The 17,955-nt window shown below is 36.3% G+C and overlaps 1 protein-coding gene across 2 annotated transcripts; it reads left to right on the top strand.

The window, feature by feature from the left end:
- The first annotated feature begins 500 nt into the window (after window positions 1-500).
- Window positions 501-3,924, top strand: LOC149573180 (uncharacterized). Of its 2 annotated transcripts, none has more exons than XM_089814357.1 (8): window positions 501-642; window positions 828-865; window positions 1,627-2,005; window positions 2,164-2,391; window positions 2,528-2,882; window positions 2,990-3,120; window positions 3,234-3,369; window positions 3,455-3,924. In XM_089814357.1, exons 3-8 carry the CDS (start codon window positions 1,659-1,661, stop codon window positions 3,692-3,694), a joined length of 1,437 nt encoding a protein of 478 aa, XP_089670483.1. In that variant the 5' UTR covers window positions 501-642; window positions 828-865; window positions 1,627-1,658; the 3' UTR covers window positions 3,695-3,924. The 2 variants fall into 2 exon arrangements, with proteins under 2 accessions (XP_089670483.1, XP_089670484.1); XM_089814358.1 differs by having other exon boundaries at window positions 751-865.
- Window positions 3,925-17,955: the final 14,031 nt, after the last annotated feature.

The following is a 17,955-nucleotide window of genomic DNA, read 5'->3' as shown; positions in this document are numbered from 1 at the left end:
ATTTTTCCTTTAAGACTTAACTCCATTTTCTAATTTTAGCACTTAAATTGTTCTAATAAGACTCAACTCCATTTTGTAATTTAAATTAAAGTGTTCTTATAATATTTGAAATTGTAATTACTAAGTAATCTTAAAAAAATAAAATCTAAAAAAAATAAAATCTTATTTTTGAAAAACTCATGCATCTGCCTAAATTTTTAAGACTACGTTATTGAAAAAATTCATGCATCTTCCTAAATTAATTTCTGTATTTTTTACGTTTAATTTTTCTTATCACCAAAATTTCCCTATTTAAAAGGAGCCCCTTTAACGTGAACAGGTGCATCTCGTTGACCGTGAGCAAAACGATTACATCCACCGACCGATCTTGAAGAAGGACCTGGAAGAGACTTTAAAAGCCGTCCGATCTGTCTGGCCCGTAAGGAAATTAACTACACTGCCGACGTGCTGGCCGGATAACCTACACTAGATAAAACAAGGGAAGAGATCACAATTGCAGCGTTTCCTTTCTGTGATAACCTACATGTAATCTTTAGAGTTTGACAAGCAATGGCGTAAGGAGAGATCTGTTGCTCTTTCTCTCACGCTCTCACAGTCGTCTCCGATTTGGTCGACTACATCCACCGAGCGACATATATTTTGGTAGGGTTTCTCACCTTTACTAATCAATAAATGGCCAACTATTGCAGTATTTCGCATAGGTTTTTGATTCATCTGCTTAGATCTGTTTTTTGGTTTAACCTATTCCAGATTCATACCCTCCTTAAAGGTATAAGCGAATCTGTAGGCGAACAGTGATTTTAAGGGGTTTCTTGTTCGTTTTTCAGGTTACTTTGATTGATTGGGTTGATCGACGGAAAATCAGGTACTTTTATTGGAACCTTTCTGCCAGTTAATTTTTGATCCTTTTTCTGAGCTTTAATTTTCAGTTTTAGGAAGGTTTCTCTGTATACAAGAAATACTGTTGGGATTTTTCATGTGCGTCGCCAGTTGTATTACGGTAATCTATGGGAGGAGTTGGGATTTTATGTGCAGATAATTTACTTTGTTATTGTGGATTTAGATGCCTGCGGGTTTTAGATTTAAAAGGCCGCTGTGCAACAGTGTAACCTTACCCCGTGACCATTTTTTCATTAAGTTGTTAGTTCTTTTCAAAATTCTGGCCAATTAGTTTATTTTAAGAAATTACATTCGCCAATTTATCTGATTAAAACCTACACCAACTTATCAGATTCATCAAAATATACATTTTCTAAATTCCACGATTTACTTACAAATCGATTATAATGCGTTATTTAATTTTTCTTTACAAATATTCCTCTTTCATTCTATACATAAGAAATTTTTGGACTACTTTGCAACGTTAACCTTTGTGACCAGCTTGTCGAAATTAGTGGGTCTGTGTCGTTTTTGGTTTGTGTATAACCAAAATCGTTCGTTTGTCACATAAAAAGAACGTTCTCAATTTCTGTCTTGACAATTCTTTGTGGGCAAGCATTGTAAAGCAATTTTCTATAATCCCAAGTTTAGTGAGCCGGTAATGTTTTCTATTTCCTTTCTTCTTGATGACAAATCTGGTATTAGATGTGCCTACTGCTTACATTGTGCTCCATTCCATTTCTGCAGTTTAATATTTCGGTATTTACCTAGAAGAAAAAATGCCGAGCGGTGGATTTAGAGTTTTACATCTTGTGAGGCCATTTCTCTCAATTTTGCCTGAAGTTCAGACAGCAGAAAGAAAAGTTCCCTTTAGAGAGAAGGTTCTTTACACTGTAATCTCCCTATTTATATTTCTGGTATGCAGCCAGTTGCCTCTATATGGTATACATTCAGCTACAGGGGCAGATCCATTCTATTGGATGCGTGTGATTCTGGCGTCCAATCGTGGAACTGTTATGGAGCTTGGCATTACTCCTATCGTGACTTCAGGCTTAGTGATGCAGCTTTTGGCAGGATCGAAGATAATTGAAGTGGATAATAGTGTTCGAGAAGATCGTGCACTTTTGTAAGTGTTTGGCTTCCTGAATCTTTCTTATTCATCAAATTAGATATCTAGCCTTGAACAGGGCACGTTGATTGAAAACTCAGTTAGTGTGAGTTATATTACTGCATTGTTTAGTCAAATGTGAGCTTGTAATAATCTAAGCCTTTTCTGGCTGGCAGGAATGGGGCCCAAAAGTTACTTGGTGTCCTGATCACAATTGGTGAAGCAGTTGCATACGTGCTTTCAGGAATGTATGGTGACATCAGGGACCTTGGAGCTGGCAATGCTATCCTTATTATTGTCCAACTTTTTTTTGCTGGTATTATTGTGATATGTTTGGATGAGTTGCTTCAGAAAGGCTATGGGTTGGGCTCAGGCATTTCATTATTTATTGCAACTAATATATGGTGGGTTTATATTGGAAGTTTTCAAATTTTATTTATTTATTTTGTTTATAGAGAATTCTAGATGGAGGATTTTGTGAATATTGTTTTTGTTGTTGATTTTATTGTGTACTCTTTATTCATAAGTTTCTAATTTCAGTGAGAGTATCATATGGAAGGCGTTTAGTCCCACAACAATTAATAGTGGACGGGGTGCTGAGTTTGAGGGAGCTGTGATTGCATTGTTCCATCTGTTGATAACTCGAACAGACAAGGTCCGAGCACTCAGAGAGGCATTTTACAGGCAGAACCTTCCAAATGTGACCAATCTGCTTGCAACAGTTTTAGTTTTTCTCATTGTGATATACTTTCAAGGCTTTCGGGTTGTTTTGCCTGTGAGATCAAAGAATGCACGTGGGCAGCAAGGATCATATCCTATTAAGTTATTTTATACATCTAACATGCCAATCATCCTGCAATCAGCTCTGGTCTCGAATTTATATTTCATTTCCCAGGTATTTTTTTAATCTTTAATGTAAAAACTTGGCAGCTTTGTTTATGTCATTTCACTTACATATGATAATTGTATTAACTCTTTTCATGTGTCTGCATTTTTTCCCAGTTGCTCCACAGGAGGTACAGTGGAAACTTCCTTATTAATTTATTAGGAAGGTGGAAAGAATCTGAATATTCTTCAAGTGGGCAGTTTGTTCCTGTGGGTGGTCTTGTTTATTACATCACACCACCTTCAAGGTAAATGCTAATACTATATGGTTGGTTCGTGTGTTATACCAGTCTTGATATTGTTAACAATGCTTGACATTGTTTGTAGTTGTTGAAAATTGAAATTTCTGATTGATATGCAGCTTGGCAGAGATGGCAGCAAATCCTTTCCATGCTCTTTTCTATTTGACATTTATGCTGACAGCGTGTGCACTCTTTTCAAAGACATGGATTGAAGTATCAGGGTCCTCTGCTAAAGATGTAGCAAAACAGCTTAAAGTATGAGGAAATTCATAACCTTTCTGGTATTTGCTTGTGTTACATTCTTAATTATCACATATTTATTTGCATTTTCTTCCTGCAGGAGCAACAAATGGTTATGCCAGGCCATAGAGAATCTAATCTCCAAAAGGAGCTGAATCGATACATACCAACAGCTGCAGCTTTTGGTGGCATGTGCATTGGTGCTCTCACTGTCATGGCTGATTTTATGGGTGCAATTGGTTCTGGGACAGGAATTCTTCTTGCTGTAACCATAATCTACCAGTATTTTGAGACCTTTGAGAAAGAACGGGCCAGTGAATTAGGATTCTTTGGCTTTTGAACTTGAAATTGTTAGAAATGTTCTACATCAGGCTTCTAAGTTTGGCTAGTTCTAAAACCTTTAAAAGACACGAGTGTAGGGGATTTTATGCCCCACTTGAAGTTTTGCAGTCATCTTTTTAATGTAACAGAAGTAAAGCTAGAGGCAGAAAGGTCCTGAGTGTTTTACTAACGTTGAGATGTTTCAGAATAACTTTTTATTTGAACACAGCAGTTTTTATACTTTAAGAAGCAATGGACTCGTAGTTAGGAGAAGCCGATACATTGTTTTTTAAAATTTATGTGCAGTCTTAAATTGCAGAGGGACCTTTTAATTTGGTGACATAATGCAGTATGTGGCTCCTTCTTTATTAATTAACATAACACAAATTGGCTTTGGTGACAAATAATGCAATCCACGGCCCCTTAAATGTTATTAACTAGAATGCATATTGGCACTCACTGTAATTGTGAATGTCAAAAATGTTTTTGCAGCCTCTGCCACGTTTTAACACCTATGCTGCAAGCTGCATTTAGCCTTGTCTGTTAATTGATTTAATATTCTACCCAGTATTCTGTGCAGGATTTCTCGTTTCTTGCAATCCTTGCATGATTTCTTGTTTCTTGCAGCAAAACAACATTTATGTGACATTTGGAATCTGAACTTTTTTGTTCTGATCGTGAATGTTGACTCATTTTTCTGTCCTTAGCTGCTGCATTCTGTGATTTGAAAAGCGAATGTAATTAATATATTCTAAATCTTTAGATACGAAAACTCTCCAAAATTTAATAAATGAAGCGATATTTTCTTAAAATATTTTATTAGCTTGTAATAAATATTATCTATACGGTTGACAGTTTCTTAGCAGCCAGAAAGAGGTCAATTTTATTTGGTACTTTTAAAATATTGATGATTCTTATTTCCGTTTGTAATTCATGAGTAATAAGTGCATTTGAAGAAAATTTGTCTAATTTCATGTGTTTTCAAACATTCACATTTGCCTAGACAAGTTAGTATAGTGGAAAAATAAATATTTGCAATTTTAGTGCTAAGCAGCGAAAATTCCTGAAGAAGCAAATGTAAGTGTTGTGTTTTGGAGGTGAACGATGTTTCAAACCTTTATTCATGGTTCCTAATATAATACGAGTTGAGGAGGTGGGCGCCAATACTGCTATCTTTATTGGATAGTTATAGAATTTAATGAAAGGAACAATGGGACATTTTCCTGTCGTTTTCAACATGTATGCACGATATCAACTTAATGGTGTACCATTTTGGGAGAATCAAACGACATTAAATGAAAGGTAATTTCAATTTCATTGATAGTACCCTTTAGAGGGTTTGAAAAATATGACGTTGCAGATTGAAATGTTTTGTAACAACAAATAGTAAATCAGATTGGAGTTTTGAAATTGATTTTGAAGCGATCAGTTTTTTTTGCTGTAGCCTGCATATTATATTCAGATGTTTAAGGGGCATAAGTTGTTGCCCAGTGGTCCCATAGAATTTGATGTCATTTGTTATCAGATTTACATTTCAATAAAGGCGGCAGTTTCAAACTTAACACTTTCTTTGTGTTGATTTTTAGAATTGTTTTTTGAGGTTTTATGAGAGTTTTGGGAGGGTTCTAATTATGTCCAACCCCTCTTTCATCAGTGATATTAGAGCAAGGTGAATCTGAGTGTCTAAACAAATTTGCTTGGGAGGGGCAGGGGTAGGGGTGGGGGAAAATTCAAAAACTGTCCACAATGATGATTTTACAGTCTTGAGAAGGTAAGTTGAAACATTGTAAGAAGTAATTAGAAGAGCCTCTGCATAAAGAAGAGAACAAAAAAGTGATGGATTAGCCTCAGGAACCGCTAGCCAGACAAGTGAAGTGAACATTGAAATGCACCAACAGCTGTTGTCAATGACCTATTGTTAATTGCATTATCAATGGTGGCGAAAAGTCTAAAGATTGGATAAGTGACATAGAATAGTACTTAGAATTTGATGAAATTGAAGACTACAAAAGAGTGAGATTTGGTGGAGATAACATTAATTGGTAAGAGGAAGAGAAGGAAGACAAGGGAGAAGATGAAAAGACAATTTTAGTATAGTAGATAATGAATTGGACTTGCTCAAAAAATGTGAGAGCTTAAACAAGGAAATAAGATAGTGAAGCAGTATACAATGGAATTTCATAGGGTCCTCGTTAGAAGTAGGCTTGATGAGGTAGCCAAGGAGAAGGTTGCAAGATATGTTAATAGCTTGAGTCCAGACATACACGAGGAAATGACTTTTTATGAGGGTTTTCAAAGTGAATGATGCATATCAGATGGGTTTAAAATTGAGGAAAGAATAAACAAAAGATGTGAATAAGCTGAGGGTGCAAAGGAAGGACATGGAGGAATAACTTGCAGAGGAAGGACACGGAGGAATACCTTACAAAAGTGATGATAGAAATCAGAAATATAAAAAAATTGAAGACAAGACAACAACAGAGGTTAGATGTGTACAGGGGAACAGGAAGATTGGATCGAGGTTTGGAAGAGGAATCCATTTCAGCGTGGAAAAGATGACTATTGAGCGTATGGCTGTCCTCATGAAGAGGAAAGACCAAGAAGAAGATCAATAAGTAAGTGAAATAACCCTGACAGGTTATTGCTTTCTCCAGCACCAAAAAAAATACTAAAACTTCAGAGGTTTGACATTTCGTCAAACAATTAGCATGTAACCTTCAGTTTGTATTATTTCCAACAAAATTCACCAAGTAATATAGATGCAACAAATAGGCAATAATACCAGCGATATTCAAGAAAGAATTTTTACTACAATCAAATGTTTCAAAGTTTAATCACAAATTCAATAATCAAATGATAGACCTGGACTTTATAGAATCCTGAGACAAAGTCTGCTAAATCCCAATTGGTAGAGGAAGCTGATGCCGCCAACTTACTACCACTCTGTTTGGTCTGTGCACAATTTCTCCCGTGAAATTATACAAATTTGCGCACCAATACCTCTGAACAGATACTATTTGCACCCTTCCTTAATATTGGTGATTCGTCTTGTGACCTGCAGGTTTATTTTCTCATTATCTATACTCCGCGGAAAGTTTCTTATCCCAACTTTGGCGACCACTATCCTTGATTGTTTTAATAAATCGCAATCATCAGCAGGATGCCCGAACTAATAGAAGTTATGTCTGCCGGTTGTCAGAAGATTACAGGGGTGATGCGGGCCAATTTAAGACGTTTACACCCTCGCCAATTCTGGAAACCGATGTACTCCCACCTTTGTAAGATTGATCCTATAATCGGGAATCAGTCTTGCGAATACTCTGAGCTCTGTTGATTTTGCCAGCTCTTTCAATTTAACACCAGGGATGAGGCGCCTCCACTTTCAGTGCAAATCGATGATTAAAGAACTGTCGTTTCCAGCTATGATAGCTATATACTGTGGCAGGATAACATACGTTTATTTGCCATTGATGGAAACGGATCAGAGAGATGGGTCTGGATCTCCTCAATCCGCCCCGATCTTGCTCCTCCCTGCTACTGTCTGCTCACGCTGCGCCCCTTTTGTTTAAATTTATATAGCCCTTCACTGTTGGGCCCGAATTCGAACCGATATTGAGTGCCCTCACTGCCCGGATACCTCTGTAGCTACGCCCGTACCGTGGATCCGCTAGTTTGAAGCCGCCGATAATGTTGGGACTTGCATAATTTGCGGGATACTCCTTGCGTCGCGTCTTCAACAACTTATATATGCTTTGAGTGTGACAGACCCCGCACTTGGCTAGGACGCAAATGGAGAGTCATGAAAGTCGACAATTGATTCGATGATGCATTCAGTCATGCAAATAATTCCAAACGGCTTCTATACATATGGCTTCATTACCAATTATCTCCTATAACATGCTCTTCGCTGATCGGCACAGTATGCTGGCTGGAAGGATTTTCTTTTGCCTCAGATTTGCTCACACTGCTACTTACTATACAGACTGTTGGAGAAGACTCCTCACTCCTTGTGCCAACTGAAATGATAAACTCCAACCTTGCAAATAGCTTAATCTTCCAAAGTCAATTTCTTAGAATGATCCTCCAGAGTTCGGCCTTAGACCACCCGATTTTGCCCTTGATGAAATGACTGAATGTCACCTCCAATCTGCAATAATTCGGATGATATTTCACACCCTCAAAATTGCGTACCAATTGAGAGTTATCGTTCTCAATGGCCAACTGTGACAATTGTAGAAACCCTAGGTTCCACAATGCACCCGTGATTGAATCACAATCTGAAAACAAAGAGAGATAATCAACTGCATGATTCGAATGGAGCCCCGGGGTGCCTATTTATTCTTTTCCCTCCATCCTCTCCAGAGACTTCTAGAACATTTTTGATCTTATCCCTCAAGTGACTTTATTAAATACTTTTATAATCCAAGTCACTTTATTAAATATAAAGTTATTTATTTATTTAATTAAAATAATTAATTAGTCGTCCTTGGACAACCAGTATTAATTAAATTAATTAAATCGAACTGTCACCAAAAATTGGGGACATGACAGTAAGAATAGAGCAACACACATCGTTGAAGAAGATGCACGCTCATCACAACCAGATGAGAATAAAGCAACAAGCACTGTTGAAGAAGGCACACACTCATCACAATCACATGAAGTGAAAGGAGCTGAAATCGTGATGATGAGGAGCGTGGTTGAATAAAGATGATGAATTAGCTCAAAGAAAGATATCATTCAAGACAAGATGCAAACGTGAGAGGATAATTGTAACGTTGTCGTTGATAGTGGAAGCACTAACAATCTCGTGCTTGAAGAATTAGTGAAAAAATGAAGTCTGAAAGGAGGCATTTGAACCCATATTGGATTGTATGGTTACAAGACAATTAAAAGCTTTTGGTCAGCGAACAATGTATGATAAAATTTAATGTACGAGGTTATTTTGATGAAATATTACGTGACATTATTCCTATGGATGCATGCCAAAGAAATAAATGCATGATGGTTGTGCTAATATTTACACAATAACTAATGGAGTAAAAGATAAATAAAACACTTTCAAAGAGGATTTGGTTCAAGTTTGTGATGATGTAAGTGTTTGTTTAATGGACACAATAAAATTCTTGGATGGTATGAGACATGAGAAAGCTTGCTTTACATTAATACTTGAGAGTAATTGTGAAAATTTAGAAGGTAATACATAGATAATATTTGTTGCAAAATTTTAAGGAAGTTATTTCAAATAATTGCCCTAAAATACTCCCACTAGTAAGAAAGATTAGCCACACAATTGATTTGATACAAGGCAGCAAGTTTACTAAACAATTTAATCCATATAATGTGAAGAGAGTGAAGAGCTAAATAGGCAAGTTGTTAATTTATTGAAAAAGGGTTTGATTTTGAGTCCTTGGGTAGTGCTTGTTCTGATACCTAAGGAAGGAGGAGAAGGTACAATGTGCAAATATTCAAAAGCCATAAACATGATTACCATTAAATAAATATTTTCATTGCTCAAGATGAATGATATCAATAATTGCTTGTGGAATTGAGCACTTCACCAAAATTGGTTTGAAGAGTGGCTACCATAAGGTTTGGACCATAGAGGGAAATGAATGGAAGATGACTTTGAAGATCAAGGAAGGTTTGTATGAGTGGTTGGTGATGCGATCGAGAGTTAAAGTGACTACAATGACAATGAAGATATTGATTTGTTAAGGGCCAAAGTGACACAAGGACCCATGTAGCACTTCCAAATTTAAAACAATGCTAAGAAAAAATATTTAGTTTATGGTCAAAAGTGATGCATGAGCATTCTGGGTTAATGGGCAATCTTGTATCCATCCAAAAATATTTTTTTTTGTTTTTGTAAAGGTCCAATTTTTGGAAACTTACTATTTTTAGTAAGCTAGCCATTTGAGTTTAGACCGTTTCGATTTCATACATGTAGGTTCATTTTAGATATATTAGCTTGCCAGTTGAGATTCATTACAATATCAAGTGTATTGGTGGAGCTATTGAGATTTTTTTGGTAGATAGTCTTTGAACTCAATTTTGAAGGCTTTAGAGGCTCTGAAATGAGGTCGAACCCTAGCTAACATTGCCTATGCCACTAGGGCCCTATAGTTCAAGAGGTGTCATTTTCAAAAGGTAGTTTTCATAGTTAATCAGAGCTATGAATAAAAAGTTATATTCTCTAAAAGTTGTGCTACTCAAAATTATTAAAAATAAAATTGTTTGGGTTGACTCTAATGTAATACAATAATAATAATAATTTAGGGTGTGTTGGACTTAGGGTCTTGGGCTAAAATTTCTAGAACCTTATTGGGTGGCAGAAAATTGCCTATATAAAGAAGGCCTATAGGGTTGTTTAGGGTAGTTTTAGGTGTTTGGTGGTGGCTCTGATTTATATAATTGCAAGGAAAATGCCCATGTGCCTTCACATGTTATATTTATGAAATTTGTAATTCCATACTTTTAGAGATACTAAGTGCCATTGTTTCTCTATTTCTATTATTTGTTTTTGTTTAAAGGGGAGAACCCTTCATCAAGTGGTATTAGAGTAGGAGTTCCTAAGTGTAGATAGATCGTTGACTGTGAGGCAATTTGTACCAGGACCATGATTGTGGGTTTGAGAGATAAGTACACAAATACCTCCAAGAAGGGAATGTGGCAGAATAGCCGGAGTATGACAACTGAGGGTTTTAGAGCCCTCCCAAGACAAGTGCAAGCATTCCAAAAGGAGATTCACATAGGAACGAATATTGCAATAAGAGATGTAAGCAAAGATGAATTTGCTAGACATGTTAAACAAGATGAAGAAAAAGAAGCCAATGATCTTGATGAAGATAGACTTTTTAATTAGGGCCATTTCCAAGATTGTTAAAAGACCAAAGATTAAAGTCCCCACATTTTTGAGAAATCTAAACTCAAAGGAATTGATCGTCTGGATCAATGAATTAGAAGAATATTTTGAGAATGGATGTATTGAAGATCATGATAGGGCCAAGTTTGTAAAGGCTAGAATGGGTCATGCAAAAATTTGTTAGTAGGAGATTAAATTGGAGCGAAATAGAAGAGGAAAGGAGAAAATCCTAATATGGGCTCTGATGAAGAAGTAGGATCATTGTAAATGTGTATGACATAAAAGTTCAATATTGATAAATACTGAATATAGATTTGTAATTTTGAATATGATAATTGTAGTCATCGAACTCCAAAGGGTAAAAATATATTGATTTTGATGTCTTTCCTTGAGATCAAATCTACATTATAAAGGATATAAATAAACACATTCATGAGCCGGTATCTCTTCACAAGGTGGAGACATGCCCATTCATGGGGTATGTTCATGAAAATGTGCCTCTTTATGCCCAATCTCTAATCGGGTTTCAACCCTTAACAACTAAAAATAAATTCCTTAATAATAATATTTTAGATTTGATGTGAGATTTTCTTGCTCGCATTTGAAATCCTGCTCCCACTTACTGCTACTGTTTCGTTCAGCGCTCTGTGCTTTGGCCATGGCCCCTGCTGGTTGCTCCTCGGTAGACCCTCTGATTTGTGGGGATGCATCTGCTTGGCTAGCTTCTTCCAGAGTTCATTCAGGGTTTTAGACTATTCTTGCTATTGGGGGCAAATAATTTGTGGATGTGGCAGCTTTTGAGGCTGCAGTCCATGGTTTGGGGACTCCAACTGTGGATTGCACGATCTCCTTGGCAGTGAATCCTATGTTGGTTAGCAGTCTGATCCGTTTGGTTTTGGATGATGATATCATCAGTGAAATTACTCTCACGGCAAAAGACTTCTCTCAGAGGGCTACTATCTTCAAATTTTGTGGATTTTGGCCTTCACTACAGGCTCTTCATGCTTGGATTTCTAAGCACTGGCTAGGGGTTTCTTCATCGTAAAATTTGATGTTGTTGATGATAGGAGGGCTATTTTATGTAGCCACTTTAGTTGGGAGGATCGTTACCCTTTGCTGGCCAAACCCTGGCACGAGGGCTTCTATCTTGCAATAGAATCTTTTGCTCATATACCTCTTTGGGTTAGACTCCCTAATCTCCCCCTTCACCTGTGGCTGGATTCAGTTCTTGAAGCTGTGGGAGATGCCATCGGTGACTTCCAAATGGTGGACTCCAAATCTTTTGATATCTTGCATACTACTTATGCTTGCATCCTTGTGGTAGTGGATACATTCAAGGGACTACTTGAGAAGATCAAACTTGAGGTCCCTAATGGTTCCTGGGTTTAGATTCTAGACTATGAAGGAATTCCTTTCCGTTGTAGGGTCTGCTCCAGGACTGGTCATATTGTTGCTTGCTGCCTTGCAGAAGCTAGGAAATTAAAGAAAAGACCTTCTTGGTGTTCTGGAGCTTTGGTTCACATTACTCCATCCTTTAAGATGTTGCTCTTAAGGATGCCCCCCCATTTTTGGTTGTTGAGGGCACTAGTTGCCTTACTCCGACTGGACCTGGTCTTGATTCATTGTAGGATTTGGCTGCAGCAGTTTCCCCTCCCTTTGGGGCTCGGGTTCTGTTGGACAAAGTTCTGGATGTGATCTTACCTGTTTCTCCAATTGGGTCAAACGACGAAGCTTTTGTGTGGGGAGAAGGAGGCTTCTCTAGTGGAGGAAGGTTGGACAAAGGTTAAAGGTAAAAAATACAAACCTTCCCAATAGTCCTCAAACTGTCTTCTTAGATCTCACTCTTTTGGGAGTAGGTCTTAATTGTTTTGAGTTGTAATTGATGGCAGAAATGTTATGTGATATTTGCAGAGCCACCTTGGTCACCCTTTGTTGGTTGGTGACTTGTTTCTCCTTTTGTCTATGGTATCTTTTATGTAAAGGGTTTCAAGCACCCTTCAAAACCTATTTTCTTTAATAAAAATAAATTAATTTTTTTTTAAAGATTTATATTATATTTTATCTCACATAATATTACACACACACACACATCTTCAATATATACTTTATCTAACTAAAGCTACAAAACAATAATAGGCTCAGATGGTGGAAAAATTGAAGTGAAAATTCATTTATATTGATTTGAGCTTGACTTGTTGACCAAAAGGCAATGGTTGAAGCAAGTGGGAAGATATGTTTAAGAGTATATATAAGAGTTATACTGAGTCCTCATTAGAATAGGCCACACGAAAGCTGACAAGGAGAAAGATTCCTGTTACCTTAATGGGTTGAGGCCAAGTATTCAAGAGGAGTTGAGTCTTGTTAGAATTCTTTTATTGAAGAGGCATACCAATTTGCTTGAAGGGTAAAAGAAAAATTAAACAAGAAGTTTGAAAGAAGACAAAGTGGAAGGGGTCATTGTAGAAAATTTCGTATATAAAGAAGACATGTAGGGTTGCAATAGGGATTTGATGAAATATATCAATCCCTTCATTAGTGGGGAATAAATATGCACTTCCACTCATACTTTCCAATAAAAACTCCATTTGATTCATTGGGGTGCTTGTGCCTGGATTTTCAGAACTAGGTGTCCTTGCTAGTGTAACCAATTGCATAATTTGACTCATATTTGCCTTTCTCAGTTTCCTCTAGCACTAATTCTCCTTCCCCTTTGTCTTCTACTTTAGGATGTGTAGGAATTTCTTCTCTTTCAGTCTCAACATGACTTAACTTAGGCTTGAAGTGAGAGGTTTCATGAGTGATTATCTTCTTATCCCACTGCAACCTCTTATCCACTTTCCTAAGATCATCTGCCAAGTTGGATAGATCATCATCCTCCTTTTCTTCTTCATTACCTTCTTCTCTCATTTATCACCCTCTTTATTTTTAAAGCTAATATACCCTACAAAATTATCAACAATGGAGGGGCCATAATCCTGAAAAGGATCTTTTGATGTGTCCAAGGTGATACTTGTGCTATCTACATGCACTGTATCAATTCCAACTGTAATCTAAGGGGCTCTTGCTTCTTAGCTATCATATGCTTCCTTCATCTCTGTATCTACTAACATTACTATTGCTGTTGGTGATATTGCTTCTATGAAAGGAGTAGGATTGATCCCCTCAAATCTGTTCTTACCTCTTCTTTTCTTGGTTTAGATGAAGACATTATTTTGTCTTCTAAAGTCTTCTACATTCTATTTTCCTTCATCTCTGTCATAGCCTTTACAATAGCTAACTCACTTTCCTTATTAGCTTGTTCATAATTGTCTCCCATTATAAGATTGGATCTAGTTTTGTTTCGTAACAATGACTTAGTTCTCTTCATGTTCTTTCAAGATGACCATTACTGTCAACTTCACACAACTTTTAGATCAATCTTTCTCTGATTGCCTTGTCTTCTTCTATCACTCTCTTCTTTCTATTTAGAAGTCTTTCATACAAGTCCTTAAGAATAAGTCGTTATATATAAGAAAAAATCTTATTATTGAAAATTATGTATCTAATCATTGTGATTTCTAATTGTAACCTGTTAAGACTATTGTAAAAGTCATAGTACTTGTTCAATTGCACAAAATTTCCATAATAAATGATTGCACAATTCAATTTTTCAACTTTAGGCTTCTATTTCTTTCTTCCCTTGCTCACACTCTCTGCTTTACTCTTTTCTTTCTCTTTTCCTTGTCTTGGAATCTTTGTAGTATCAATTTGACCTCTCATTTTTCTTCATTCCTTCATAAGATATCAATTCTTCTTCTTCTTCTTTAGATAATCAATGACTGAAACTTATATTGTCCATTTTTGACTTTCATGATTGTTTCCAAGTTTTCTATCAACTACGCTCCCAAAATTTCCCACAAATTGACTCTTAATTTCTCAAAAAAAAGTTTATATATTGCATGGAAAAATCTAGTTGCTATATCATCCTCCCTAGAATTAGAACAAATTCTAGATGCAATGATCTTGCATACAAACCTCACATCATCCTATTTTATCTTGCTGATAACAATTCCTCTTACATTGAATGTGTATTTTCTATCACTATTTTCTTCACATTCTTCTCATCTAATAGAATAAAGCCTTCATTTCTTAGACCAATGAATTCACAAATAAGGTTATCTGAAATTTAAATCACATTTCTTCTAACCAAAATTTCCCATCATGAATTCTACTTAGAATAATCTTAGTCGACTCCTCATTGTTCATCTCATAGAAGAACAATTACTTAACTACTTCATTTTGACCTAGGTATTAAAAACCTACCTTAAATGACATATCTTGGTTATATACTTTATCAAACTCTTTTTCAATTTTCCCTTCTCCTATAGACTCAAAATGTCTCCTTATGTGGCTACTAGTATCTTCCAAATATAAAACACCATTTGGAAGTTGCAAAAACAAAGTTGTGGTATCATCTCCTAAAGATGGGATAGGGTTCAACTTTATTTTTGGTCTAGGAATGTCCTCTAAATTATAAATCATGGTCTCTTCCATTCCTACTCAACAAATTACTCAACTCAACTTCATAATTTAACTGAGCAGGAACACAAAATACCTTAAAATTGTGAAACTAGGGCACATTGTAAACACACTTCAATTTTGGTTTAAACCACTTCAAAATTCTCTTAAATTCACCTTAAGTCACTCCTTAAATCTTCATAGTATCAAATGGTACACATAAATCCAAGTTCAATCCTTAAAATCTTTCTAGTTGACTTCTACAATAATTGCGCAAGTACACATGCATGAAACAACTATTTTTGTTTACTAGAGAACTTCTTTCTCTTCATGCACTCAAATATGAAATCCAAATATCATGAATACTTAAGTGTGGCATCCATATATCTATATATACCTCTTATTAAGTGTCCAACTCTCAATTCTATCTGTAAGGATTTCTATAATATTTTGATGCTAAATCCTTTATATTAATTAATGAATTGAACCACTCAATCTGATTGGTTAGCAACTACCACTGACTTCAATCTATTCATAGGTTCTTTACTTGATTTATTTTCTAACACAAAATGTGAAATTTATAGAACCTTAGCTTTAACAAATGTTTCATTAAGATCTTCCATCTGTCACCACTTTGCTTTGTACTTTTGTCATTTGAATACTTTCCTTCTGAGATAGACAAATCTATCTCTTTCTCTTTGACATCAAATCTTTCCTATTGACACTAAAATCTTCCTCTTTGACATCAAATTCCAAATGATACAAATTTTGAGGTTTTTAGATCAAGGAAAAAACATGCTTTGAGGGGACCCGAAATCCCATACCAAAACACAAGATCAATGATAAAGAGTCCACCCAGTTTTACAAGGATCAAGAACCTACAATAAAATCATTAAAAAATAGGTTTTACAAGTGTAATCACCTAAAAATGGTCATCTAGACTATTAGCTCCCTTTTCAACATTTTGGCTAAATTAATTTAATCATTTACCTAGACCAAATTGCTAATAATCAATTTATTTGATTATAACCTATAGTTTGACTATGCTATCCTAAGTTCATTATTTGATTAAAAGAACATGTCCCCTTTTAATTAAATAAAAGACTCCATTCTTCTAACCCACTTAAAGTGCACACATAAAGTCCTTTTTCTATTTTACAATTAAAAGAAAAGGCTTGTGAGACTTTTTGTCTTATGTGACAAGTCAACTTATATTCTATTGGTTGACTTGTGTGTGCACATGGATCATTCCTATTTTCGAATTCTACCATTGATCATCCACCATCTTCATCTTGATCTCTACCGTCCATATATCTTTAAAAGGGAGAGAGCTTTCCCCCTCAAAAGGGATCCATCTTTTGAATATTGTCATGCTGTAGGTTTTCTAATAGGTTTCTTTGGAGCTTTGTGGAGAACTTATCATTTCTTGTCTCATTCTCTCATTCCATCATATTAGCATAAGATCATATGGCATTCCTAGCATAGTTGCATTTTAGTTTAGCTTTGATTTCTTGCAATAATCTCACATAGTTTAAATATTTGGTTTTGTAATACTCTCATCCATGTTTAGCATAGTTGCATCTTGCATTTCCATTCAAGTTTAGTCTTCCATCTTGCATTGCATCTTTGAGGAACTCATTTTATACACTTGCATTCTTGCTCTTGTCTCAAAGAACCTCCCGTTGCATGGTTTACTAGCAAGAAGCACATTTCTAAGGCTTGGTTGAGAGCCTTCATGCTTGAATACTAGCTTCTTGCACTCCGTGGATAGGGAGCTCTAAGCTGGCATCTAAGCATTCCAACTCATGGAATCATTTGGATAGAATGGTTTAGAGCGTGACACAAATCAAGTGTACATTTTTGGCGCCCACTGTGGGGTTGGACTGTACATTTCGCTCTACCTTTTCTTATTTTCGCTTGCATTTCCCTTACTGCTCTGCTTTTTTTTCTTTTTTTTACAGTCGTAGGGTTGGGCGACATTATTCCAGTATCGCGCGACAATTCACAGTACTATCGTGCGACACTTTTTTTGGAAATAGTGTCGCACTCGCAACCTGTATACTATCGCCCTCTGTACAAAAATCTGTCGCATGGCTTAAGAAAAACTGTCGCCCGAACAAAAACTGTCGCCTGCGTGTACTGTGAAGTATCGCGCGACATTTGTTCAGCAAAAAGTATCGCTTGACATTTTTTTGCTCGTTCCTTGAGGGATTTGATCAAATTTCTTCTTAGCTGGCTGACTGTCATTTTAAAGAAGATTTCTAGGTTGTTTTACAGAGGTTTAATTCACGATTTTTGTGACTATTTTGTGCTAACTTGTGGGCTAACGAGTTGTGATTGTAGGTTGCCCTCTTTGTGAAGAAAAAAATTGAAACCTTGCATACAAAAGAATGCATGTCAAAGCTTCAAATGCGCAAGGGCTACTAACATTTTTTGCAGGGCTGCCCAAAGCATAAAAACCCAAACTTGCTTGATTTTTCGTTTCCATGTGCGGCATTGAATAGTTGTTCATTTTTTTATAGGCACATAAAACTTGTGATTGGAGTCTTTTGGTAATAGGAGAGTATGCTCTTCACCCTTGTGGTGAATCAGAAATCTTGACTTGCCATTTGGTTTCAAAAGTAAGGGGTAATTGAATCTTCTTGGTGTGTTTGGGAGAAAACAATTGGAATAGGAGAGTATGCTCTTCACCCTTGTGGTGAACCAGAAATCTTGACTTTCGAAAGTTGATCCACTTTGTGTAGTTAGAATCCTTTAGAGGGCCTACTCTCGGACAACCTAAGAGGAACGACCCAAGTGGGGACAAGCCGATTACTTGGCTCTTCCAACCCACTATAAACTCAAGGCTACCAAGGACACAAAACTTTGGTAGACGTAGTATTTTTCTTCGCCTAGTGTGATCGCTTATGGGATTTCGA

The sequence above is a fragment of the Cupressus sempervirens genome, chromosome 2 (assembly GCF_028749045.1).
Source record: "Cupressus sempervirens isolate cs-2001-9-10 chromosome 2, ASM2874904v1, whole genome shotgun sequence".
Taxonomy (NCBI): Eukaryota; Viridiplantae; Streptophyta; class Pinopsida; order Cupressales; family Cupressaceae; genus Cupressus; species Cupressus sempervirens.
Note: the sequence above shows the minus strand (reverse complement) of the source record. Positions and strands in the feature narration are given on the sequence as shown.